The sequence below is a fragment of the Centroberyx affinis genome, unplaced genomic scaffold (genome assembly GCF_046629955.1).
Source record: "Centroberyx affinis isolate AG114_WGS23_722 - 3 ecotype Tasmania unplaced genomic scaffold, CSIRO-AGI_Caff_v1 ptg002329l_1, whole genome shotgun sequence".
In the NCBI taxonomy this organism is placed as follows: domain Eukaryota; kingdom Metazoa; phylum Chordata; class Actinopteri; order Beryciformes; family Berycidae; genus Centroberyx; species Centroberyx affinis.
Genome location: NW_027280597.1, coordinates 1 through 26,215, shown reverse-complemented (window position 1 = coordinate 26,215; position 26,215 = coordinate 1). Strand labels below are relative to the sequence as shown.

Genomic DNA, 26,215 nt, shown 5'->3' with positions numbered 1-26,215 from the left:
ATCCTGTCTCTCTTTCTCTCTCTCTCACTCACTCACTCACACACACACACTCCCTCACCCTCTCTCCCTCCCCATCTCTCTCTCTCTCTCTCTCTCTCTCTCACACACAGCCTCCTACTCTCTCTCCCCCTCTCTCCTCTCTCTCTCCTCCTTTATTCGTTTATTTGTGTCTATCTCCCACACACACACACACTCTCTATCTCTCTCTCTGCCCTTGTTTCTATAGCTCTCTCTCTCTCTCTCTCTCTCTCTCCCTCTCTCTCTCCTTCCTGTTCGTCTCTACCTCTATCACCAGCAGGGTATTGCGCAGCTAATTTAGATGCCTCCTGGGACGGTGTGTGTGTGTGTTTCCGTTCGGTCTGGTAAAGGCAAGATGGATGGAGAGAGTGAGCGAGAGGAAGGAGGGAGTGGCGTATAAAGATAGAACGGAGATGGAATAGAGAAAGAGAGAGAGAGAGATTGGTAGGTTGATCATTAGTTTTGACGTGACTGGTGCGGAAGCGGAGACATGGTTTGGCGTAATCACTGCTCACCATGGCAACCTGAGTGTGTGTGTGTGTGTGTGTGTGTAAGAGAGAGAGAGAGAGAGAAAGAGAAAGAGGGAAAGAGAGAGAGAGAGGTAGTGTGCATGCATGTGTGTGTGTGTATGTGTGTAGGAGAGAGAAAAAAAGGAGAGGGAGAGGTTGTGTGTGTGTGTGTGTGTGTGTGTGTGTGTGTGTGTTTGAGAAGGGGAGACAGGAGAAGGAAAGGAAAGAAGCAGTAATCAATAGATTTCTTTGTATTCATGTAGAACCGTCAATCAATAGATCAATAGATCGCTCTATACTACAGGTTATATATTGTCTACCCCTCTCCCCCTCCCTTCATACAAACTTAAATACATGTGGATTCACTTCCTTTCAATTCACCCCATTCAGGAAGTGGGTGTTTTAATAAAAAAAAAACATAAATAAATAAATAAAAGTTAACTAAGCTAACTAAAAGAAAGTAAAATATTATTTATATAGCACATTTCCTACACAGGGAAACTCAGTGTGCTTCACTTAAAAGCAAAACTAGGACAGTACTACAGATTGAACATAAATACATACATTTATATACATTCACATATTGAGAGAAAAGAGCAAGAATGAATACTCTATGAATATTATTAGAAGATGAAGCTGAAGTGTCAGTTAACATGGAGGATGAAATTGTGATTCCAGCTCTCTGTTGTTGTTGACGCTTTCAGGGGAAAAATATCAAACGCTGGGAGAAAACATCCCTATTGTCTGATTGACTGCCATGTATTTTTAAGGGGTTTTATAATGTTTTTTTTAAAGGAATGCACCCAGTATTTGGAAGATCAGCTTACCTTTTGAGTGCCAAGAACATACACATCAAAATCATCCATGTGTCCCCAGTAGATCGTTGGTTCACATACATCATTATAAGCCCCCCCTACTGCTGGAGTGATGTATTTATGAGTGACAGTAGCTGGTGTGAAGTCTGTCCCCTTAAAAATAGTTGGTGACACGCTTGTATTACTGTACTTGTGAGGACCTATCATTGATTATTCATTCCCTTCCCAAAAATAAACAAAATTAAGAAAATATAGATAACGTGTCTATTTTAGGTGACTCTGTTACTCACTAGCCAGTATTCAATGTCAAGTTTCATTCATTCCAAACATCTGTCTTCACATGACTGAATATTGACCATCCTCCCTCTTCTCACCCTCCCTTCTCTCTCTTTGTCTTCCTCTTTCCCTTACTCACTCTCCTTATGTTTCTCTCCTCTCTCTCTCTCTCTCTCTCTCTCTCTCTCCTGTAGGTCTCCAACCTCCCTCCACCCCTCTCCTCCCTCCGGATCGTAGGAATCGCCCTCTCATCATCCCTTCCTCCCCGGACGGAAGAGTGGAAGGATTGCCGGATCGCTCTCTCCTCCATCCCGCCTTCCTTCTCTCTCTCCATCTCTCCCCTAACCTCTCTTTCCCTTTCCATGGTGGGTGCCATTACTAGGAGCTTACATGACTCAGCGAATACCCTAGTGCCCTTTGAGCAAGGCACTGCTCTACGGACGTACCACCGCCAACTTATAAGATGTGTTTGTAAAAATGTATGGGTGTTACGGGGTGATACGTCGGCTAAATCCACAACTTCCTCGTTCAAGATCTATTCTGTCCTGCACCTGATGTGAATGACTGATCGAGAGAGAAACAGGGAGAAAGAGAGAGAGAGAGACAGAGAGAGAAGAGGAGGCAGGAAACCCTTTAGTGACGGTTAGCGGACAACTGGGAACTGGGATGCTTTCTTTTGAAGAACGGACCAGCGAGGAACCTGAATAAACTATTCTTCTTCCGTCAACCCTTCCGGCTTTTTGAAAGAGAGTTGGCCTCAGACGGTGCACAGTCCCTCCCTTCCCCCATCCCTCCTTCCCCCATCCCTCCATCTCTCCATTCCTCCCCGCTTCCTCCTCCCTTATTGCTCCTCCCAGTTATAAATAACACAGTCTGCTAAAGAGGGACCCTCTCCCTCTTTCCTTGCTTCCTTCCCCCTTCCCTCCCTCTTTTCTCTCTCTCTCTCCCCCCCCTCCTGGCCTCCACCATTCGCCCCTCCCTCGCAACGGCCGTCCTCCCCCCCCGCCCCCGCCCCCAGCCTTCCTCCCCCTCCCCCTCCCCCTCCTCCCCCTCCCCTTCCTCCCCCCACCACCATCATCACCACCACCACCCTCATCCTCACCCTCACCCCCACCACCACCAGCACCATCACCACCACCAGCTCTCCTCCTCTCCTCCCCGCTTCTCGTCCCCTCCCTCCTCCGCGTCCTCTTCGGTGGCTACCATGGCGACCGCCGCCACCGCCTCCTCCTCCTCCGCCTCCCCCCCTCCCTCCTCCTCGACGGCCAACGGCAGCGCCCGGGAGCACCTGCTGGCGGTGCGGCGGCGCACCCCGCACGCCCGGCCGTACACGCTGGGCCCCGAGAACCTCCGCAGCCTATCGGTGCAGAGCGGGGGCGGGGCTTCCACCTCTGCGTCCTCCTCCTCCGCTATGTCGTCAACGGGCCAATCGGAAGGGTCGGGAATGGGGCTCCAGAGGGCCAACAGCGACACGGACCTGGTGACGTCGGACAGCCGCTCGTCGCTCACGGCGTCTACGCACCAGCTGACGCTAGGCCACACCCACCTGGTCATCTCCTGGGACATCAAGGAGGAAGTGGACGCCACCGACTGGATCGGCCTGTACCACATCGGTGAGAAAACTCAAACTCCGTCCCCCTCTCCCCCCCCCTGCTGAGGCGCACAGCAGGGAGCAGTCCGCCTCAGGAGGGGGGAGGGGGACGGATGTCGTTTGTCTCGCAAACATTTATTTAAGAGAAAAAATTTAGTGTCTAGTGTATTTGTTTTTGCTTTTTCACTTTGATCATTCAAGATTTGTATTTTGTATATATTTCAATAAGGATTAATAGAGGTGACAACAAAGCCCCTCTGGCAGCCATACTGGAAGTCCTCAAGCTCTTGGACACCAGGCTGTGATCAGCTAATTTCTAAACATCTCAACAGAATTCAACATTCTTTCATTCATTCATTTCTATGCAGTTTTTGACTGGGAACTGATCTTTTTGGCACTGACAGATCTGACTGAGTCTGTGTTTAGATAATGTCAGCGAGTTAGCAAGAAAACCATAGTGTCTGGTCAGCTAACCATCACAGTCTTGTTGTTAACACTTGATTAACAATCATAACACATGATTTGCATACAAGCTAATGTGTCTAGTAGAACCTAGTGTTAGTGGCTAGTTGCACGTTAACATTAACATCGGTTGCTTTGCTAAATTAGCTTGGTGACTAGTTAGCTAGCTAACAAGCCAAACTCTGCTGTTTAGGTTTAGGTTTTAGGATGTTTTGGAGTAGATGCACTACAAACAAACCAGTTTACTGTCACAGTTACCTAAATTTGGAAACAAGCCTACCTACTATTCACATTACTATAACATTACTGAATTGACCTTCACCCACAGGTAACATTAGGCTGTCTGTCTTAGTCTTGTCCAATTATTAATTGGGTATAGCCAATTCTCCAGTGGACCTCCATGACGGCACCAGGAAATTTGTGACCCAACCACAAAGCTTCTATTTATATTTATAATTAGACAATCCTGTAGTCAGTCCATCCTCCTGTCTGTCTGTCTGTCTGTCTGTCTGTCTGTCTGTGTAGGCCTACATCATTCTTGTCTGTCTTCCTGGCTCCTTTCTGTTTGTTTGATTACATGTCTTGTCTGTCTCTCTCTTTTCCTGTCTGCCTGCCTTTCTGTCCACATGTCTGTCTTCTTTCTGTCTGGTAGTGTAATAAAAATTGTTGCAGGATAGTGATATGATAGCTCTATGGAAGAGGTTGCGACTTGTAACCCATCTCCTCAAGGTTAGAGCATTACTTCAGCCCCACTCACGCTACATTAACTGGCTAATGGATTGTGTGTGTGTGTGTGTGTGTGTGTGTGAGAGAGAGAGAGATGGCGAGAGGGAGTACCCTGATGAAAAACAATGCTGACTCAGCATCAGTAGCATTAGGTGCAATGTGTTTCTTCTCATGTTTCACACTTTCTCTCTCTCTCTCTGATACTGACACTCACACACACACACACACACACACACACACACACATCATTTTAAGTACCTGTTGACACAGTTGTTTTACTGTACTTGTGAGGACCTTTCATTGACGACATTTCTTCCCTAACTCACTCACACCAATATGTGACACTAATACATACATACAGGTAAAATAGGTATTTATATTAACATTTTTGTTGTTTAACATTACATCATCACGCCACCAACACTACACCAAAACAAATATGATATTTTACCACTGGTTAGTATACAAACAGCTGGTCAGTTTGGCAGCTGAGACAAATAATCGGCTGAGCTGCTTTTAGGAGTTTTACGGTGACATCCTATGGTTCTCAGGCGCAGGTGAGAAAGAGCAGCTTTCAGCAGCGAGTGAAATACACACTCTTCACAAAAGCTGAGGTCATCTCAAACCACAAGTGACCAATTTTGCCTGTGTCTGTGTGTGAAAGAGAGTATCTGTGGATTTTTCTTTGTCCACCTCTAGCAGGAGAGAGAGGCAGAGGAAGATAGAGAAAGCCGGTGAAAGGTGATCTCTCCATCTCTCCGTCTCTCCGTCCCTCAGCAGCCACTCTGCAGCTCTTTGGTGGTATTGACCCAGGCAGGGGAATTTCTGGGGGTTTTCTCCCCGGGGACGAGCGCTGTTTCCAGCCTGGCTGTCGGCCACGCTCCCCTGGAGCCGCCGGAGCTCCATAACCTCACCCTGCTGTTTGACCTGTGTGTGAGAGAGAGAGAGTCTGTGTGTGTGTGTGTGTGTGTGAGAGAGAGAGAGAGAGAGAAAGGCTGTGTGTGTATATGGGTGCATTTGTGTGTGTTTGTGTGTGTGTCAGACCTAAGACCGTAGTTTATGAGGCTTGGATGGTTACAGGGTTATCAGGTCAGACTGCTGTATGTGTGTGTGTGTGTGTGTATGTGTGATTTGGCGCCTAAGTGTGTGAGGAATACTTATTTGCTGTCACCCACAAAGGCTCAGGGTTTATTGATGGTGACCTGGTGTGACAGAGGACAAGGTGTATGTATGTGCCTGCCTGTGTGTGTGCCTGTGTTTGTGTTTGTGTGTGTGGGGTGGGGGGGGGGGGGGGGGATGGGGGTGGCTCAGGCTGACGGACATCAGCATTGATCCCGTCGGACACGGGCCATTTGTCATCCTTTAAACAGGAGGTACAAATAAATGTTTGATGGCCTGACAGGCACAGACAGGGATGTAGTTTATGACCAGAGGGCAGATTTCAGTCTGGCGCAGAGTTTCCCTCAGATCTTTTTTGTTTGCAGCTAGGGAACAAGTAGCGCCCAAGGTGGTGTGTCAGTGGAACACCCTCCCTATGGTGCAAAGTCATGCCAAAATCCCCCAAATGAACAGGAATACACACTGAGAGCAAATTTAGATACAGCCTTGTCTCATTTTTAGGCCGCCTGGTGGTGAGAATTGTGCTGAAATAGCAGAGATAGCCGAGAGTGACGGCATCATGGGAACACAAATGTGGGAGGAAGAGCTAAAAATGAGGGGAGTAACCCAGAAAAAACAGGGGTGTGGGTAGGTGTGGTAGCTGGGGTGGCACTATTTCATATTTAGGGTGGCACTGACCCAGCTGGAGAATGGCAGGCTTTCAGGAAAATTCAGATATCCTAATATTTAATCATGGAAAATGAGCTCACACTGTGAAACTCAGCAATAAATGGGATAAAGTGTGTACATGCCACATTATCCCAGATTATATTTGGTGGATTCCAATATAATAATAATAATAATAACAATTTACAGACATTACTTAAAGCTTACAAACAGGTCGGTGTTAGAGAAGCATACACAGAATACTGTATGCATTTATTCTACACCAAAACAAGAAATACTCCTTTTTAACTCTTTCCCCAGCACCACAGGGTGAAAACCCATATAACTGGTGACCGGGTCAACCAACCAGCCTACAGGGGGGACATGTGATTGGCAGCCTGAGAGTGATTGATGGACCTAACTACCTTTTAAGTTGAGTGATTGATAAAACTGACATGTACATGAACAGGAACAAACAGGCAGACTGAAAACAAGCACTAAGGGGATAAAGTGTCTCAGTATTATTAAGGCTTCTCATTATCAGGATAAGAGTTTCCTCGGTTAATGTAATTGGGATATGATGTTTATATGCTGGGGCTAATAAGTAGAGTAGTTGAGTATCATGAAATTAAACCTTTTTTTTTTTGTGTCCAGCAGCTGTTTTACCTTCGTTCATCTCATTAGACTGCTTTCATGAAGAAGAAAAATCTAAATATAACAGGAGCAGAGGCATTTTAGATCATTCTAGGTCATGGAAGTGCTTTGGTGTACTCATGGACATTTATGGAAAAGTGAGGGAATTTTCCATTTGTCCTTGTGTCCACTGGGCACACAGGTAGCACCAGTCCAATGCCTGGTTGAAGTGGCTGTTGAGTATTGAAAACCCATTTGGGGCGTACTGCTCTTTCGCTAAAAGTTGAAACATTAACTTTTAACATTTGGCACTCTGAGTACTGTACTAAAAACATGCATCGTTTCCATTGAAAATATTGTGAAAAAGAAGCCAGCGCTGTGAAGAGAAGTTCCCATCTCGCATTAAGATGAAAATCCTGAAATCGATGTTTTCTCCCTCACCGTTCCTCCCACTCTGGACTATAATAACGCAGAAATTGGCATCAAACTTCTGACTTTTCATTTCTCTATATTTATTTATTCACTTATTCACATTTCTTGCATGTCGAGGTGTCCCGCTTGCATGTCACTTGAGTGAAGCAGTGGGTGTGTGTGTGTGTGTCTGCCAGGAATACACTATGTGACCTTGCTACATGTCCTGTGCTGTTAATTATTTTTTACCATGTCTGCCTCTTATGTGATTAATTGTTAACACCTTACTACTGTTGCCAAGCTTGCAAGAGCATAGGAATGGAGCTCAGTGTGTGTTATTATTATGTTAGAAACGGCTTATAAATGTGTGTGTGTGTGTGTTTCACAGATGAGACGTGTGTGGCCAATGTGTGGGACTCCAAGAACCGCGGAGTGAACGGCACCCAGAGGGGACAGATCGTCTGGAGGCTGGAGCCGGGACCCTACTTCATGGAGCGTGAGTGTGTGTGTGTGTGTGTGTGTGAACTGTATCTCCCTCTTTCTGTCACCCCCCCCCTCCTCTTTATCCCATCTCCCCCTCTACAGTCTTTCTGTCTTCCTCGCTCTTTGTTAGTCTTTTCTTCTTTCCTCTCTCCTCTCCTTCGCTCTTTTTGTCCCTCCTCTTTCCTTCTGCCTCTATCTTTCCCTTTTCTGTCTCTATCTCTGTCTTGATACTTTGTGTGTGTTACTGTAGAAGTGAGTGCTTATTGGGCAAACAAGGACATTTTGGCTGATCCTCACTTTGAAAAGAGGGCCATTTTGGTTATTTACACATATTTATTTTTATATATTATGAATATTATGGCTATAAATTAGGTTGAGGCAGGGATGGTGGTGGAGGGTAAACACACCTAACCTAGTTTACCACCTTTGTAGGCTGACAAAAAGCTTTATAAGATGAAATTCATCAAACTAAGTAATACCAAACTGCCATTACATGAACATTGGGTCTTTTAAGGGACAAGCAAAATTGAATACTTTTCTGAAATAATTGATTCTTCTGTTTATTCCAAACAAACTGCTGTTATTGGGGGATGGTGAAACTGAGAAGATATATTTGTGTGTGTGTGTGTGTGTGTGTGTGTGTGTTCTCTCCACAGCGGAGACAAAGATCTGTTTTAAGTACTACCACGGTGTAAGTGGAGCGTTAAGAGCAACGACACCTTGCATCACCGTCAAGAACCCTGGAGTACCGGTATGTACTGTGTGTGTGTGTGTCTGTGTCTGTGTGTGTGTGTGTGTGTGTGTGTGTGTGATCTGTATCTCCCTCCAGTCCCTCCAGTCTTTCTTCCTAACAAGTGCTTTTGCCTTCCTTGCTTCTTTTCTCTCTCTCCTCCCTTCTCTCCTTCACTCTTTTTCTCCCCTGTTCTTTCCTCCTTTTGTCTCTGCATCTTACTGTCTCTCTCTCTCTCTCTCTCTCTCTCTCTCTCCCAGCTGCTCTGTGTATCTGATGCTTTCTGATATGAAACCGTCCGATCCCTAATCCTGCCATCTGATTGGCTGCCAGCGTACCAGTGATCTGCTGAGATTATCAGCCACAGATCCTCGCTCTCACACCAGCACAATAAACAAATACAACACACACATATTCCAATTACGACAGGTGGTTTCAAGAAGAAAATACGATGTAAAGTCAAAAGCTTCTTAGCCTACGCGCCACTCTCTCTCTCTCTCTCTCTCTCTCTCTCTCTCTCTAGCTCTCTCTCTCCTGATCCCTCTCTTTTTCCCTCGTCATTCGCTTCGCTTTGCTGGACACCGAGAGCCAGCGGGGTTGGCCGCCCCATTAGCCCGGTGTTGATGGGATCGATGGTGAAGCCAGAAATCACTGGGTGAGACACTGCGGACTGAGTGTCAGCCTTCACTCTGCGTTCAGACAGAGCGTGAAAACAGATTTAGAGGTGGGAGGATCGCATCCAGAGTCAATGGGAGATGAGTCTGTAAGGCGAAAGACAGTCGGACTCTATCCAGGCAGCCTCCAAGTTCATGACATGTGGCTTTGATTTAAGCCGACACGTGATGCGAGGACAAACCTCTTCTTTTTCTCCCTCTCTCTCTCTCTCTCTCTCTCTCGCCCTTTCTCTTTCTCTCTCGTTCCCTTTCCCTTTCAAGCTTCCTCTCCCTCTCCGATGAAAGGAAATCAAACTCTTATGTGTCTCTCTCTGGGGTTTGGGGTCAAGTCACTTGGGACAATGGGATGGGACCGGTGAGTGACATCACAGCTCACACTCCTCTCCCATTGGTTGTTTCCCTCTCAGGCGGGTGGCGAGGGCCAAGTGGAGGACCAATCAGGAGCTGAGCTCTGTCGGAAACTGGTCAGCTTCACCCTATCAGGTAAGAGGAGGCATTCGGTGGAATTGTGGCGTGCCATTGGGATAGTAAGAAATACACACACATACACACACACTTCTGACTGTGTTTTCCGTACCAGACATCCGGGCGATGGGCCTGAAGAAGGGCATGTTCTTCAACCCCGACCCGTACCTGAAGATGTCTATCCAGCCTGGGAAGAGGAGCGGCCTGCCCAAGTTCACCCACCACGGCCAGGAGAGACGCTCCTCCATCATAGCCAACACCACCAACCCTGTGTGGCACGGGGAGGTCAGCAGCACACACACACACAGAGAAAAGTATCTTGCAGAAGTGTGTGTGGGGTATCTTCAGGTTTCAGAAAGCCTGATTTAAGACTTTTTAAGACATTTCAAATGCTACCTGGAAGTAAATTTAAGACCAATTTAACGACCAAAATAGAGAAACAAAGCTGGGGAAAAAAGCCTTTTTCCAACTGAACATAGCTGATGAAGTTCTGAAACTATAAATGGGCAATATTAGAAAAAAGACAAATAGTTTATGGATATGATGCCCAATTATAATTAAATATAAGAAAAATAAACTATACTTCTATCTCTTTTTCTCTTGTCACACACTCTATCTCTCCTACTCTGACTCTGTTCTGTGTCTTTGTCTTTCTCTCCCTCTCTCTGTCTATTTCTGTCTTTGATGTATCTCTCTCTCCTTACTGCTCTTGCTTTATCCTTTACCTGTCTAACTTCTTCTTCTCTCTCTTTCTCTCTCTATCTCTCTCTCTCTCCTGCAGAAGTACACCTTCGTAGCTCTGATGACGGACGTGTTGGAGATTGAGGTGAAGGATAAGTTCGCCAAGAGCCGGCCAATCATCAAGCGTTTCCTGGGTCAGCTGATCATCCCCGTGCAGCGGCTTCTGGAGGGGCCGACAGCTGAGTGAGTGCACACACACACACACACACACACACACACACACACACACACACACACACACACACAGACACACACGCACACACACACACACAGGTACACGTAATTTTAGTTTTTCCATTTGAATTTGAATGTATTGTTTTTGTCCTGTACTTAAAGAAGCTGAAGGCACCAATAAAAACATACAGTGACACTTAGAAAAAACACACATAAACAACTAAGCATATATTTATACGAAACCACAAAGCCACTGGTCGGAAAAAGGAACACATTTATGTCTCGCTCTTCAACTTTTCGTACTGTTTTTTCTTCATTCTACTTGAAAATACAATGGTTCTCCCTCCACAACAGCTTGGATAGATGTGAAAGTGTCTCTAAAAACTGTGATCTATGTCTTCATTCGACTTAAAACAAGGCTTCATCTGGAAAGCCATACTGTACTTTTATATGTTTTATATGTTTTAAATGTACTATTATATTGTTTTTACCCTCTATTCTTAGCCTTTATCCTGGTGTCTTCTTGTTTTTTACAAGTGTGATGTTTGCTTTTATTGAATTTTTAAAGCAGCTATACAAATAAATTGTATTATTGTATTATAATTAGTAGTAGTATTGTAGACTTAAAAGAAGTAGAGAAGAAGTGCAACACCATGAACTGCAGAACACACCACAGTTGACTAGATGTTGCTGTGTTGAGACTGTGGTGATAGTTTGGTGTATTTCTACTGCATCTAACAGCTCATGCTACCATGAACAGCAGCACCTCTTGCGTTAAGTGTTGCGTATGTACTGAGAAGATCTCAGACACAGACACAGAGAACGCCTGAGGAGGCGGACAGACACAACAGCTGACCTTCACCACTTAGCCCCAGTAACTCAACATAGTTCAATCAATACTAATCAATATTTCAATTGGCTCATTGTTACAGCATTGATTCCATATTGATCAACAACTGAGTGCACACCATGATCTATTATGTATGTTTATGTGTGTGTGTGTGTGTGTGTGTGTGTGTGTGTGTGTGCGTGTACAGGGAGCAGCCAGTCAGCTACAGCCTGTGTCGTCGTCTGCCTACGGACCATGTGAGCGGGCAGCTGCTGTTCAGAGTGGACCTCACTTCCACTGGACATGAAGGTGTGTGTGTGTGTGTGTGTGTGTGCCTTATGTGTGTATATGCACATGCAACAAGGAGGAAGGCAGGATTATTTTTTTCCCCTCTCTTCAGAACAGTGATGCATTAATCAATTTTGGGGAGCAATGTAGATGGGCAACGCTCCTAGCAACAAGCAACAAAGTGATTCACAGGGTCAAAAATCTGTTCATCTGTTTCCTGGTAACAAGAGATTCCTTTGTGACTAAGCAACAAATTTGAGGCAACTCCTTGGGCACTGTTGCCCATCAGAATTGCCCAAAAAAGAATTGCCCTTGTGTATCACTGCAGTAAGAGTGATAAGACGTGGGCAACTCTTTGAGGCAGCAGTGGTGAGGATACATACATTGTATGAAATCAACGCTGTTAAGCTGGCAGGCTGTAAGGACTCAAGGCAGAGTTTCATTCCGAAATGAAATGTCCACCATTTTTAAAAAAGTGACACATATTCTTACAAAATGATAAATAAGTGTGGTGCTTTATATGTATTTTAGAGATACTGAAAGATTAATTTAAGTTGATGTTTTTGTCAAAATGGATTAAAAGCATTTTGAAAGTATTGCTGTGTGGCAGTATGATTTTTAGACTAGCTTCTCATAATGAATGGAAGTCAGTAACGTCACTACAGGCACCTAGGGGGGCCAATACTGGTGCTTGACTGTTGATGAACTTAGTGAAGGTGAGGTATTTTTTAAATGGAGCAGCTTGGGACACATTAAAGTTCCAGAGAAATTCTCATCTGTCTCATCTGTCTCCTCTCATCCCCCACCATATACTTCACCCTCCCTCCATCCTTCTCTCCACCCCTCTTGTTCTCTGCCCCCCCTTCTCTCCTCCCATTCCATTTCCTCTCTTTCTCCCTCTCTGTCCCTTTATCCCTCTCATGTTCCCCTCTTTCTCTCATTCTCCCTCTCGATCCTCTCTTTTCTCTCCTCTCTCCCTCCTCCACCCCTCTCCTTCCCTCAGCCTCTCCAGATGCGGTGGGAACCATCTTGGGCAGTGCGGTGAACGGAGACCCCGGCAGTCCTTCTGACGACGAAGATCTCCCTCACCCTTCCTCATCCTCTCGCATCACACATGGACCTTCCCCCACCGGCTCCGACGAGGGCTCCCTATTGGTCAACGGCGCTTGTTACTACGGCGACGACAGCGTGTGGCGGGAGCCCGGGCAGATGGGAGATGAGGATCTGGATCCTCTGGCTTTGGGCGGCCACACCCACCGGCAGGTGTCACTGAACGATTACTTGGACGCCATCGAGGCTCCCAGGGGCCCCGGGGATCGACCGGCGGCGGGACCCTCGCCAAAACTCCGCTCCAGCTTCCCGACGGACACGCGGCTCAACGCCATGCTGCACATCGACTCTGACGAGGATGAGGAGACGGCAGGGCAGCACAAGGACCAATCGCAGGAGACGAAGCCGCAACAGACCACCGCAGAGTTAACTAATGGCACGCAGGCGACCGCGAGGAGTTCAGCCGCATCTGAGGCTGGACAAGGAAGTGAGGGTTCGAATGGAGAACCAGAGCGAGAGACTGAAGCTGGGACTGGGAGTGGGGTCCGGCCTGCAACTGGAGCCACAACAGAGGCAGGAACATCAGCCAGTGCAGGAGCTGGAACTGGGACTGCAGTTGCTGCTGGAGCTGGAGCTGGAGCTGGAGCTGGAGCTGGAGCTGGAGCTGGAGCTGGAGCTGGAGCTGGAGCTGGAGCTGGTGCTGGTGCTGCAGAAGGGGCTGGAGCTGGAGCTGCAGAAGGGCCTGGGGCTGCAGAAGGGTCTGGGGCTGCAGAAGGGTCTGGAGGCGAGGCAGGGGCTAGTGCTGGAGTCACAACAGAGCCAGGAACATCAACCGCCGCTGAGACTGCAGCTGGAGTCGGGGATGTGGCTGGAGCATCAGCTGAGGCGTCGCACGTCGCTGGAGCTGCAGCCAAGCCGGAAACTCCCACTAGTTCCTGCTCATCCCAAACAGCAGGGGCGGAGGCAGCTGCAGTAGCTCCTCCAGGGGAGCAGGTGGCGCCGGTGGAGGCTGTGGAGGAATGTATCTGCCAGGAGCAGAGCTGCGAGGAACCACCCAGCTGTTCCTTTCTTGGCTCTCAGCTTTCGCCTATTCAGGTGAGAAACCCTAGATCAGGTGACCAGAAGTTATGGAAAGACATGCAGATGTGTTGAATTTTTGTTACTCAAAAAGATTAAATAATTGTCTCCTCTCCTCTCCTCTCCTCTCCTCTCCTCTCCTCTCCTCTCCTCTCCTCTCCTCTCCTCCCCTCTCCTGTCCTCAGGAGGTGGAGACAAGACAGGAAGTGGCTCCTAAGGCGGAGGAGGAAGGGGCGGAGTCATCGAGCAGTGAGGCAAACGGGCCAATAGCAGCAGCCGCTCCTACCAACAGCAACGTAGCCGACCAAGGGGGAGGGGCTACTGGAACCAGTTTTGCTGAAGTTGGTAGGTGGTAAATTTGGCGCGTGTGTTTGTGAGTGAGACAACATGCAAGCTTCCCAAATGAGAAATGAGTGAGAAATATCTTGAAATCAAGATAATGTCGCTCGACTCAAAAAAATGAAAACACATTCCAGCGTTGGAATCAAGTGAAATTATTTCACCACATTGGCAGATATTTTCACTTGTTCTAAGAAAGATTTGATGTTAAAACTCAATACTAGACTAAAGGACTTGTTAATATGGACTACTATTTTTTTCTATAATTGATCAGTAACAGACGTTTTATGACCCTGGGACCAGCCCAATCCCTAGAAAATGCATTGTGTATTGTCAAAGAACATGGCCGCCGTTGGGAAAATGAATTGTTTTTTCTCTTTTGAGATACAAGGTTTCTGTGGGACATTGAGGGTAATATTTTGACCAGTGTAGTGTTGATTTGAACCCGTCCCGATGGGTTATTTATGTTGTTTTTTTCATTATGTTGCTTTTGTCCGTCTCTTTGTTCCACCCCCGCAAAAAGCTCATAAAGTAGTCTTAATTACAGGAGCGAGAGCCAGCGGAGGGGATGGGGAGGAGGAGCAGGAGGGGCAGGAGGAGGAGGAGGAGGAGGGAGGGGAGGTGTGGAGGAGGAGGCGGTCCATGCAGGCCTCCGGAGGCGTGGCCCCGAACCAGGAAGTGGGCGGGGCCAGAGAGACGGCTCATCAGAGCGGGGCGGTGGTGGAGAGAGAGACAGGTGAGACGCAGGTTGGATGGGATGTTGGAATATGGCAAGGTGGAGTATGATGAGTGTTTAGCTGTAAAGCGAGTGTGAGGAGACGCTCATTAGTACAGGACACAAAAATGGAAAAGAGGACATTATTATTTAGCGGACATGTTTTTACATTATTTCTTTATTCACTCAGGAAAAGCTCACTTTGCCGCTCCACTGGACCATTAGCAGCTTAATTGCCTTGCTCACCTTATCGCTAGTCACTGAGAGAGTCGAGGGCATTACTCATTCAGTGCTCCCATCCAAATTTTCCATTTTGCCTGAACGGATGACTTTGCGGTCCCAAGGCCATTTCCCTGTCCCTCGGGCTTTGTTCCCATGTTCTCATGTTACAGGAGCTCAGAGATGAGAGCATGAAGTACAGACTGTACTTGGGTGGCATATTAACTAAGACACAAGCAGCCTAACTTCAGCTCAAAACACTGACTAGGTCATTTCCCTAGTGTTACACACCCAGTTCTGGTCCGCTCACCTCAATTTCCTTTCTCAATGAGAGCCTGTTTCTCTATTTTTTTTGTGTTTCTTTGCCTTTTGCTTCTTTTTGTTTCTTTCTTTTTTTCAGTTGCCTGGTGCAATTCCAGCTAGGTCGCTGTCATTTAAATCAAAATATTGTTTGTTATTATTAAACCATATTGACTAAATCTCCAATACTTTTTGTGTGCTGTATAAGAGCAACATCCTGGCGTAAAATTTGGACTGGCTTCTCTCCAGGTCAGAGGATTGACCGATCTGGGATTATTAATAAAACACCAGAGCATTATTCAAAGCGTGGATCAGAAAAGGTTTTAAGAAGCGGCCAAAAGAGCTGAGGGATTACAGAGTGAACAGTTCTGCTTATTTAACCTTTGGACAGTATTAGATAATAGCAGATAACAGCAGTGTGTTGGAGGTGAGGGGAGCAGGAGATGAATGGAGCTGTGGGTTCTGACCTTGGGTTTGGCAGATTATGAGGTTTTGGAGCTTTGCGTGACGCTGAGGGAGTTAAGCTCCGGGGGGGGAAATGTTCACCGGGGCAAAGATCGGCCTGCTGTAAAATCAGCAAAGCTTACTGGAAGTGAATGATGAGGTGATGAGGGTGGAAACGGACAGGTGCAGGTGATCGATAGACAGGCAGGAACAAAGAGAGAACTAGAAAGAGACTCTTCTCCCCAGTTGAATGTTTTTGTTGGCATTTTTCATCCCTTTTCTTTTACTGTGCATTGATGTTACTATTTCAAAGCTTTGGAAATATAAGAAATCTCTCATCGTGCCTATAAAGCTCACTGAAATTTGACTTTCTGCCCCTAAAATGTGTGTGTGCGCAGGTGCCACAGCCCAGGTTAACGGCCACCAGTCTGTTCGCTCCCTGCCGTCCGTCCGCCATGACATCAGCCGCTACCAGAGAGTGGACGAGCCGCTGCCGCCCAGTGAGTGTGTGTGTGTGTGTGCGAAGAAAATTCTCTTAATCGGAACAGTAGTTTTTGTTGAAGAATCTACTGCGGCAGTTCTTTCTTAAATTGTATACAGTTATAAAGAAGTTAAACAGGCATCTTGAAACCTAAAAGCTTCATAACCACCAGCTGTTGAGGAGAATTTGAATTTTCTAAACAATTCCTCTCTTGCAAGCAACAGTGCAGCAAGCATGCAGAGGAAAGTAGGAGCTTTTAAGAAACGGTTTTATGTGATATTTACTATTTATGCATGAAATTCCTGAATGTAAATACTTACACACATATAACATATAACAAATAACAAAATGGGTGTAGTAATGGGCTTTTTATTCCTAGACAGGCCCAATCTGCTAGATATACTGAATATACTGAGTGAAATATTTCTGATCGCTGTCCACCATTAAGAAAGACTGGTAGTATCACTAGCCTTTGTAGCTACTTTAAATGATTAATTATTCATATTTTGCAGTGGGTATTCATCACTTACATCATCACTTTATACCTCTGTTGAAATTCTCACCATTACTGACAAGCTAAATCAATTGTACATTTGTTTAGAGAAACCCTACCTCTGTATTTTTCCTGCCCAGCCTGGCTTCGCTGTGTGTATTTTGATGTGATCTGTTTGCATTGTGTGTTCTTACCTTCCTCTCTGTGTGCGTGTGTGTGCGTGTGTGTGTGTGTGTGTGTGTGAGCCAGACTGGGAGGCTCGTATCGACAGCCACGGTCGGATCTTCTATGTGGATCACGTGAACAGAACCACGACCTGGCAGCGTCCCACCGCCCCCCCGGCCCTGCAGACCCTCCAGAGGTCCAACTCCATACAGCAGATGGAGCAGCTCAACCGCAGGTCAGGAAAAACACACACACACACACACACACACACACACACATACAGATGCATTTTGGGTATTTCCATGATACCTGAGTTTACAAGTTGTAAGATCTGTGATGGGGGAAAAAATAAATAAGGCTTTATTTGAGAATGGAGAAAGAAATATCATGAAAATCAAAAGTTACATAATATATACCAATTGTGATTCCTGAAACATGACCAAATTGCATGCATCTAAAAAAAATGTAAAAAAAAAAATTCCACTCTCCCATTAATCATGTTATAAATGCATCTATTCGGCTGAATTTCCTCTCTTTGACTGTTGCCAGGGTAAATTAACACACCTCTCCCACACACACACACACACCTTTCCAGGTATCAGAGCATCCGTCGGACAATAACCAATGACAGCAGGCCAGAGGATCAGCCGGCCAATGAGCTGCCCCCGGATGAGACTGACATGCATCCTTCCATCCCAGGTAGTCCTCATACTGCAATGCATTCTGGTCTTTGAGATTGGTAGCAATGCATTCTGGTTTCTGTAGTCTGTAGAGCATGAACAATATTGTGGTAGATCTTAAACAGTTGTTGACCGTTTGGTCTTGTATTACTATTTAGGTATTATGTAATACTACTGCATAGAATACTATTATATAGAATTGCTTTTTAGTGTTATTATAGTACTATTTCAGGTGAGCTTCATTTACCTTGGCTTACATTTCAAAGTGCTTGGTAGAGCACTTCTTGTAGGTTAATTTCCTGTGTGTGTGTGTGTGTGTGTGTGTGTGTGTGTGTGTGTGTGCGTGCTGCAGAGCTGCGTAGGGACAGCGGTGTGGCTCAGTCCAGCTCCAGGTCTCGTCTCAACCTGCTGCTCCAGTCTCCCAGCGCCAAGTTCCTCACCAGCCCCGACTTCTTCACTGTGCTGCATTCCAACCCTGTACGTACCTCCGCTTCTCTCTCTCTCTCTCTCTCTCTCTCTCTCCCTCTCTTTCTCTCTCTCTCTCTCTCTCTCTCTCTGTCTCTGTAATTGCATAATAAGACAGTGGGATGTACTCCACTCCATGTCTCTCTTAACTGTGCTGCATGTCTTTTTCTCTTGTCTCCCTCTTTCCTTTCCTCTTTCCTCCCTCCTTCCCTTCCCTCCCTCTCTCGTTCTCTGGCCCTACTTTCTCTTTCTCTTCCCCTCTTTGATATAAATTTTCTCCTTCTCCTTCTCTTGCTCATCTCTCTCTCTCTCTCTCTCTCTCCCTCCCTCTCTCTTCTCCTCCTCCTCCTCTCCAGAGTGCCTACCGTATGTTCACCACCAACACGTGTCTGAAGCATATGATCAGTAAGGTTCGTCGGGACGGTCACCACTTCGAGCGCTACCAGCACAACAGGGACCTGGTGGCCTTCCTCAACATGTTCTCCAACAAGCAGCTGGAGCTGCCCAGAGGCTGGGAGATGAAGCACGACCACACCGGCAAGGTGGGCGGGGCATCAGGGTGTCAGGGTATCAGGGTATCAGGGTATCAGGGTATCAGGGCGTCTGTCTGCGGGTCTGAAAGTATATTGTCTAAACTCAAGGCCTTACAAGGTCTCGGATATAGTTTGATGTAAAATTTTAGGTCTTTCAGTTCAGTTTTTAGACGTAGAAATGTTGCGTTTCTTTGTTGCACTGTTTTTCTAGTTAGAGTTAGAGTTACAGTTAGAAATCAGCCCAGTCATGCAGACGCATATTCTGACAGTTGTTTTTATGAAGATGATGAAACTCGCAGCTGATGAAACTCGCAGACCCCCTGTATGTGTGTATGTGTGTAATGTACTTGTACTATGTAATGTACTAGGTTTTTCATTATCTTAAAGCCATTCTGATCTAAAGGCTTATGTTTAAATTTTAGAGAAATATAGGCAAATATAAATAGTGAAGTTGATGCCTATGTATGAATTTCTTTCCAAAGCCTTTGCCTTTCCATCAAGGCAAAGCGCGGCTACTTTAAAGAATCTAAAATATAAGATAGTTTTGATTTGTTTAACACTTTTTTGGTTGCAACTCTTTAAGGCAGGGTGACCCATTGCACCTATTCGATGGTAGGGGAAACCCTGCTACACGCATGTATGTGTGTGTGAAGAAAAAAAAAGAGTTGTTTTCTGTTTTACTGGCATTGAATGGACACATTTTCTGTGTGTGTGTGTGTGTGTGTTTGTGTGCAGCCTTTCTTCGTGGACCATAACTGCCGTGCCACCACCTTCATCGACCCCCGGCTGCCCCTGCAGAGCGCCCGGCCCTCCAGCCTCCTGGCTCACCGGCAGCACCTGACCCGCCAACGCAGCCACAGCGCCGGGGAGGTCAGCCCGCGACGCCTGGTAGGCACACACACACACACACACACACACACACACACACACGCACACACACACACACACAACCACATACAGGATGTTCACCCTCCTCCCCCTCTCTCCAGGTGGGTGAGGACCCTCGTCACGCTGGGCCCCCCGTCCTGCCGCGGCCCTCCAGTACCTTCAACTCTGCCAGCAGGGGGCAGTGCCAAGACGTCGTGCCAGTGGGTCAGTACACACACACACACACACACACACACACACACACTTTCATTCACTAGGGAATGCATCTATCAAAAAAGTATTTTAAAGGGGCATTTCACATGTAATCAGGGGAAAGAAATGGTTCAGGGAACAAAAAAGAGAAGAAAAACAATATATTTTTCATAAAGTTCATAAAGTTTGTAGAGTTACTATTGATTTAGATGTAGAAAATATATATATGTATATAAATAATAATAGAATAAAAAAATAAAACATTTAAAAGTCAAGCTTACATTGACGTCCTTTGTCCACTCTTCCTCCAGCTTACAACGAGAAGATCGTAGCGTTTCTCCGCCAACCAAACATCTACGAGATTCTGCAGGAGAGACAGTCTGACTTCAACCGGAACCACTCACTCAGGTACACACACACACACACACACACACACACACCTACACACACACACACACACACACACACACACACACACACACACACACACACTCAGAAACACTCCGACAGTGCATGCACAAGTTTTTATGAGGGTAAATGGTGTGTGAACGTGTACCTTCCATATGAAGCGCAGAGAATTGTGGGATGCATAGCAACAGTTGCCAGCAGCTGCTTCAATGTAATGTTGCCGTGACAACAGGGAGAAGGTGCAGTTGATCCGCACAGATGGAGCGTCAGGATTGGCCAGGCTGTCAGGAGACGCCGACCTTGTCATGCTGCTTAGGTGACACCTCCTTCCTTCCTTCCTTCCATCCTTCCTTCCATCCTTCCTTCCTTGTTTCATTCCTTCCTTCCTTGTTTCATTTATTCCTTCCTTGTTTCATTCATTCCTTCCTTCCTTCCTTCCTGTCTTTCCTTGTTTTATTCCTTCCTTCCTTCCTTCCTTGCTTCCTTCTTTCTTCCTTATTTCATTCCTTGTTTCTGTCTGTCCTTTCCTCCTTCCTTTCTCCCTTCTTTCATTCCTTTATTTCCTCACTCATTCCTTTCATCCTTGTTTCCTTCCTTTATTAGTTGCTTATCTCTTTCCCTCTTTAATTTCTCTCCATCCTTCCTTCCTTGCTTTCAACCAAATTCACTTCCTCTTGTCTTTTTCTTTGTCTATTTCTTTCTTACTTCTTTTTTCATGCTCTTCTCTCCTTGAACTGGAGAAAGTTAAACTTCGTCTCACATGTGAATTAATTCTATTTCTATTCTATTGCTCTCTCTCTCTCTCTCTCTCTCTCTCTCTCTCTCTCTCTTTCTCTTTCTCTCGCCCCTGCAGTCTGTTTGAAGATGAGGTGATGTCCTATGTGCCTCCTCATGCCTTACTGCACCCCAGCTACTGTCAGTCGCCTCGGGGATCCCCAGTCTCCTCCCCGCAGAACTCACCCGGTGAGACACACACACACACACACACACACACACACACACACACACACACCACACACACACACACACACACACACACACACACACACATTTCATGTCTTGAAAATTGATATGGACACCAAAACCTTGAGTATGACTGATTGCGTGAGCTTTCGATACAAGGACTGACAGTATGTGACTGTTGAATATGACTTTCACATGCATTCTGAGGCTTTAAGAGATTTGTAAGACCAACCTGTGTCTTGGATTATGGTGGATTATCATAATTTCCTAAAAGATTAATTTACATCTATAAGTGATAGTCTTACTGAATGTATGGCCAGGTTAAGATGATCAAGTGAGTTATCCCCCTCAATTCAATTCAATTTGGCATGATAAAATTCACACATTTGTATTGCCAAAGCATATTACATGTGTAACAATGTGAACAACCTAACTTGTAAAACAAGTAAATTAAAAATGCTACACTGTTGTTACCTTTTCTACAATTCTAACATCAATTACATACAAACATTAAAATGCAAACAGCTTCTTCCCTCCCAATAGGACGGCTAGTTTGCTGATGTCAGGAGGGCTTCTGTAATTGGGGTGGATCTATTCAGTTTTTGGGTAATAGTAATTTCTAATTTGGTTATATTTAGGACATATGATTAAGTGCCTCTCTCTCTGCCTCAGGTACTCAGAGAGCTAACGCCCGAGCTCCAGCGCCATACAAGAGAGACTTTGAGGCCAAACTACGCAACTTCTACAGGAAGCTGGAAACCAAAGGCTACGGACAAGGACCAGGGAAACTAAAGTAGGTGGAGTGTGTGTGTGTGTGTGTGTGTGTGTGTGTGTGTGTGTGACAGTGATGCTTTCAGAAAATCGTTCATGTATGCACACTGTAACATGCAACCTTCTCCTTCTCTTTCTGTGTATTTATATGCGTGTTTGTGTGTCTGTCTACGCGCTTGTGTGTGTGTGTGTGTGTGTGTGTGTGTGTGTGTGTGTGTGCGTGTGTGTCAGGTTGATCATCCGTCGCGACCACCTGCTGGAAGACGCCTTCAACCAGATCATGTGCTACTCCCGTAAAGACCTGCAGCGCAGCAAGCTCTACGTCAGCTTTGTCGGGGAGGAGGGGTGAGTACCGGAGGGGGAGGGAGGAGGAGAAGAAGAAGAGGAGGAGGAGGAGGAGGAGGGTGAGAGGGGTGGAAGGACAGAGGAAGAGGAGAGTCAGGTAATTAGTAAAGTATTAGTAGAGTATTTTTGGGGTGAAAGGGAGGAGAGAGAAAGAGGTGGAGAGTGGGGAAGGGGTTTGTAAAAGTGTGAGGTACATGTTAGCTTTTTAGAGAAGCGTGTTTGTGGGGAAGGAGAGAGGAAGAAGAAGAGAGTGAGGTAATTGTGGATTTCGGGCCTGCGTCCACCAAAGTGTTTTTTTTCCTGAAGCTGGCATGTTTTTGTCATTGTTTGCTATGGGAATGCTGCATTTTTGTTTTCTTCTAAAAATGCCAGGAGTGCGACGGGGAGCTGAACTTTTGATAAAACGGTGCGCTCGTGACTTTTTTTTTGAAGATTTTTGTTAACATTTATGCCTTTATTCGATAGTTCAAACATACATCTGTAAATACCAAAAATATGCACCAGAGAAGTCCTGTAGACTAGCCTACAAGATAATTATCTGAGCACAAGAAGTAATTTCAACATTGCGTCTATGCGTAGCTCTCATATTGCCTAGGATAATTTTGTCTATGTATAGACATCTAATAAACTTTCACTTTTCAACCCCATTTAAACTCAGGTTAGCCTAGACTAGAATTCAATAGGGAAAAATGTTTTGGTGGACACAGGCCCCCTACAGGAACCCTGTTGACTGTGTGTGTGTGTGTGTGTGTGTGTGTGTGTGTTGCAGGTTGGACTACAGCGGGCCTTCCAGAGAGTTCTTCTTCTTGGTCTCCAGGGAGCTGTTCAACCCTTATTATGGTCTGTTTGAATACTCCGCCAACGACACCTACACCGTGCAGATCAGCCCCATGTCCGCCTTCGTAGACAACCACCATGAATGGTGAGAAACACTGTATACACACACACACACACACACACACACACACAAGCTTGTACTGTACAATTTAAACTCATATACAATCTTTAGCATTTTGATAACTTTTCACTGTGTGTGTGTGTGTGTGTGTGTTTCAGGTTCCGTTTCAGCGGTCGTATTCTAGGTTTGGCTCTGATCCATCAGTACCTGCTGGACGCCTTCTTCACCAGACCCTTCTACAAAGGCCTACTGCGCATGTATGTACACACACACACACACACACTCGTTCACACACACTCACACACACTTACTATGTCTCGTTACTCTCCATCCAGCCCATGTGACCTGAGTGACCTGGAGTATCTGGATGAGGAGTTCCACCAGTCCCTTCAGTGGATGAAGGACAACGACATTGAAGACATGCTGGACCTCACCTTCACCGTCAATGAAGAAGTCTTCGGACAGGTCAGACCCTCTGTGTGTGTGTGTGTGTGTGTGTGTGTGTGTGTGTGTGTGTGTGGAGGGAGGGAGGGAGGGAGGGAAAGAGAGAAACAATATTCTTTTCATCACCAAAGAACAGAGCTCAAAACGTTGTTCAGAGAAAACAGTGGGTCAGATTAATTAATAGTGTGTGTGTGTGTGTGTGTGTGTGTTCCCTGTCCCCGCAGATAACAGAGAGGGAGCTGAAGCCGGGCGGAGCCAACATCCCCGTCTCAGAGAAGAATAAGAAGGAATACATTGAGCGGATGGTGAAGTGGAGGATCGAGAGAGGAGTGGTGCAGCAGACGGAGAGCCTGGTCAGAGGCTTCTACGAGGTACGGCTCTGTGTGTGTGTGTGTGTGTGTGTGTGCGTGTGTGTATGAGTGTGTATGTGTGCAGACAGGGTACCAAAACCTCTTGATAGTAACTTAACACATTAAATTTGTTCCTCCTCAATAAATAAGTTCCTCCCATTTTAGCTTCTATTTATTCATTTTACAGATTTTTGAGTTTCCACAACAAGATGTGGAGCAGAAATATGAATAATGTGACACTCACTGGCCTGAAAAGTGAAATGATCCATATTATCTCTTTGTGTTATGTCTGTAATTCAACTTTTTCAGAAAAAAAAAGTCAAACAACATGAGTAGCCAGAGGTTACAAGCGGTTACACAGAAAATAGTTTTTTTCAATGCTTTCAAAAGTTTTGTCAGTGCTTTCCACCTCCATCTCATCAAATATTTGAAATGTATAGAGCAGCTATTTTACCTGTAAGAAAAATTTTGGTTAATAGCATACGCACAGTTTGGTTTGTGACATTTGGTGTGTGTGTGTGTGTGTGTGTGTGTGTGTGTGTTTCCCAGGTGGTGGATGCCAGGCTGGTGTCGGTGTTTGATGCCAGGGAGCTGGAGCTGGTGATCGCCGGCACGGCCGAGATCGACCTGTCAGACTGGAGGAACAACACCGAGTACAGAGGAGGTGTGGAGGGAGGAGGGATGGAGGGATGAAATGATATGAATATGACTTGTCAGACAGGAGGAGCGTCACTAAATGCTCAGGAGGAAAGGAGGGATGGAGACATAGGAGACACTGTTTCTTTATGTTCAGTTTGTATATGTTTGTTATTATCCTCTCTGTTTTTTAGTCTGTCTGTCACTTTAAATTGAAGTGATAGGAATGATTTATTTGGGTGTAACAAGGGTGACAAGGGCCTTCTAGTTGGGTTTCTGGGGTTTGATATTACTTGTATTATCTTCAACATGTTCTATTTATTCTCTCCTTATCTCCATCCTATTCTTTGCTGCTGCAATGACCTACTTTCCTGTCTGAATCATTAAAGTTTCATGTAATCATCTAATCTAATCTTAGATGTGAGATCGCAAAAAGCTCTCGGTCAGATTTGGACAGAAAAAGGTTCAGGTTTCAGGCTGGGCTCCGTCATTCACCATCCACAGTACTGTAGCTCCGTCTGTGCACTGTCGCCATGGTTACGCGGCTGTCTCTTGTTTCGCCTGTAGGTTACCATGACAACCACATAGTGATCCGGTGGTTCTGGGCAGCGGTGGAGCGGTTCAACAACGAGCAGAGGCTGCGACTGCTGCAGGTAGGTCTGTGTGTGTGTGTGTGTGTGTGGGTGTGTGTGTGTGTGTGTGTGTGTGTAGTACCTGTGTCAGTGTGAAGCAGGGCGTCAACGTGCTCAGTCAACCTTTCATGGATGAACCAAGTAAAAAAAATACCCCATTTAACAGTGATACCCGCCCTCTCTCCCCTTCACTTTTTCCTTCCATATCCCTCTGTCCCTCTGTTTAACTCCTCTCCTCTTCCTCCCTCTCTCCCTCCCTCCTTCCCTCCCTCCCCCCTCTCCAGTTTGTAACCGGGACGTCCAGTATTCCCTATGAGGGCTTTGCTTCTCTGCGAGGCAGCAACGGGCCCCGCAGGTTCTGTGTGGAGAAGTGGGGGAAAGTCACCTCCCTGCCCAGGTAAACACAGCAGTCCCAACCTCAAATGATGTGATGGCAATTTTCAATGCATTGTGATGGTAGTCCTGGAAGTAAACAACTCTCTGAACATAACAGAGACTAAGTGAAAACAAAAATGACCCTTTCACCAGCTTCTTTCTTGTTAAATTTAATCAGTTTGCCCACTGGCTGAATGCAACAGTCCTTAATGCCTGGCTGTGTTTCTCTGCAGAGCTCACACCTGTTTCAACCGGCTGGACCTGCCTCCGTATCCCTCCTTCTCCATGCTTTATGAGAAGATGCTGACCGCTGTGGAGGAGACCAGCACCTTTGGGCTGGAGTGAACCCCAACACCCCCACCTATCCCCCCCCCCCCCCCACCCACCCACCCAGCCAGACACCCACCCCCCCAGCCAGACACCCACCCCACCCTCAGCCCCTAAAGGACCGCTGATTTTGGTGGGGAAAGGTGTTGAAGATCCAAGCTGGAAAAGGGCCCAAGAAAACTGGATTCTAAGTTCAATTTTTTGTGTTCTTTTTATAATGTGTGCAGGGCTTTATTTTGCAACGGAGGCACCTTTGACCTTTGAACCAGGAAGTGGGAGCTCCATGGGTCGGTCCTGATCCGACCCAGCGTCTGACCCTGACCTTTGAAATGTCCCGTGTATAGAAGTGAAGGAGCTTGTGTTTAAATACGCACGTTGTTCTGTTTTGTTTTTTTCCTCTGCACCTGCACATATTGTCTCGCTGCGATACACACTC

At 46.1% G+C, this 26,215-nt stretch overlaps 1 protein-coding gene across 1 annotated transcript; it reads left to right on the top strand.

The window, feature by feature from the left end:
- Positions 1-2,822: 2,822 nt before the first annotated feature.
- On the top strand, positions 2,823-25,813 carry LOC139655795 (E3 ubiquitin-protein ligase HECW2-like). The gene is made up of 31 exons (XM_071533163.1): positions 2,823-3,231; positions 7,594-7,701; positions 8,345-8,439; positions 9,500-9,575; positions 9,673-9,842; positions 10,339-10,481; positions 11,510-11,610; positions 12,593-13,059; positions 13,103-13,553; positions 13,595-13,734; positions 13,902-14,061; positions 16,132-16,233; positions 16,957-17,107; positions 17,468-17,571; positions 17,905-18,029; positions 18,374-18,559; positions 19,286-19,438; positions 19,540-19,642; positions 19,942-20,038; positions 20,271-20,354; positions 20,892-21,001; positions 21,674-21,794; positions 22,004-22,117; positions 22,887-23,039; positions 23,174-23,272; positions 23,351-23,480; positions 23,684-23,830; positions 24,359-24,473; positions 25,013-25,098; positions 25,362-25,474; positions 25,686-25,813. Exons 1-31 carry the CDS (start codon positions 2,823-2,825, stop codon positions 25,795-25,797), a joined length of 4,725 nt encoding a protein of 1,574 aa, XP_071389264.1. The 3' UTR covers positions 25,798-25,813.
- Positions 25,814-26,215: the final 402 nt, after the last annotated feature.

Excerpts from the sequence above, each read along its gene's own strand:
- LOC139655795 (XM_071533163.1), top strand. The coding sequence starts at position 2,823 with ATGGCGACCGCCGCCACCGCCTCCTCCTCCTCCGCCTCCCCCCCTCCC. Across the intron at positions 11,611-12,592 it reads CACTTCCACTGGACATGAAG|CCTCTCCAGATGCGGTGGGA; the intron begins GTGTGTGTGTGT and ends TCCTTCCCTCAG. Across the intron at positions 20,039-20,270 it reads AACCGGAACCACTCACTCAG|GGAGAAGGTGCAGTTGATCC; the intron begins GTACACACACAC and ends CCGTGACAACAG.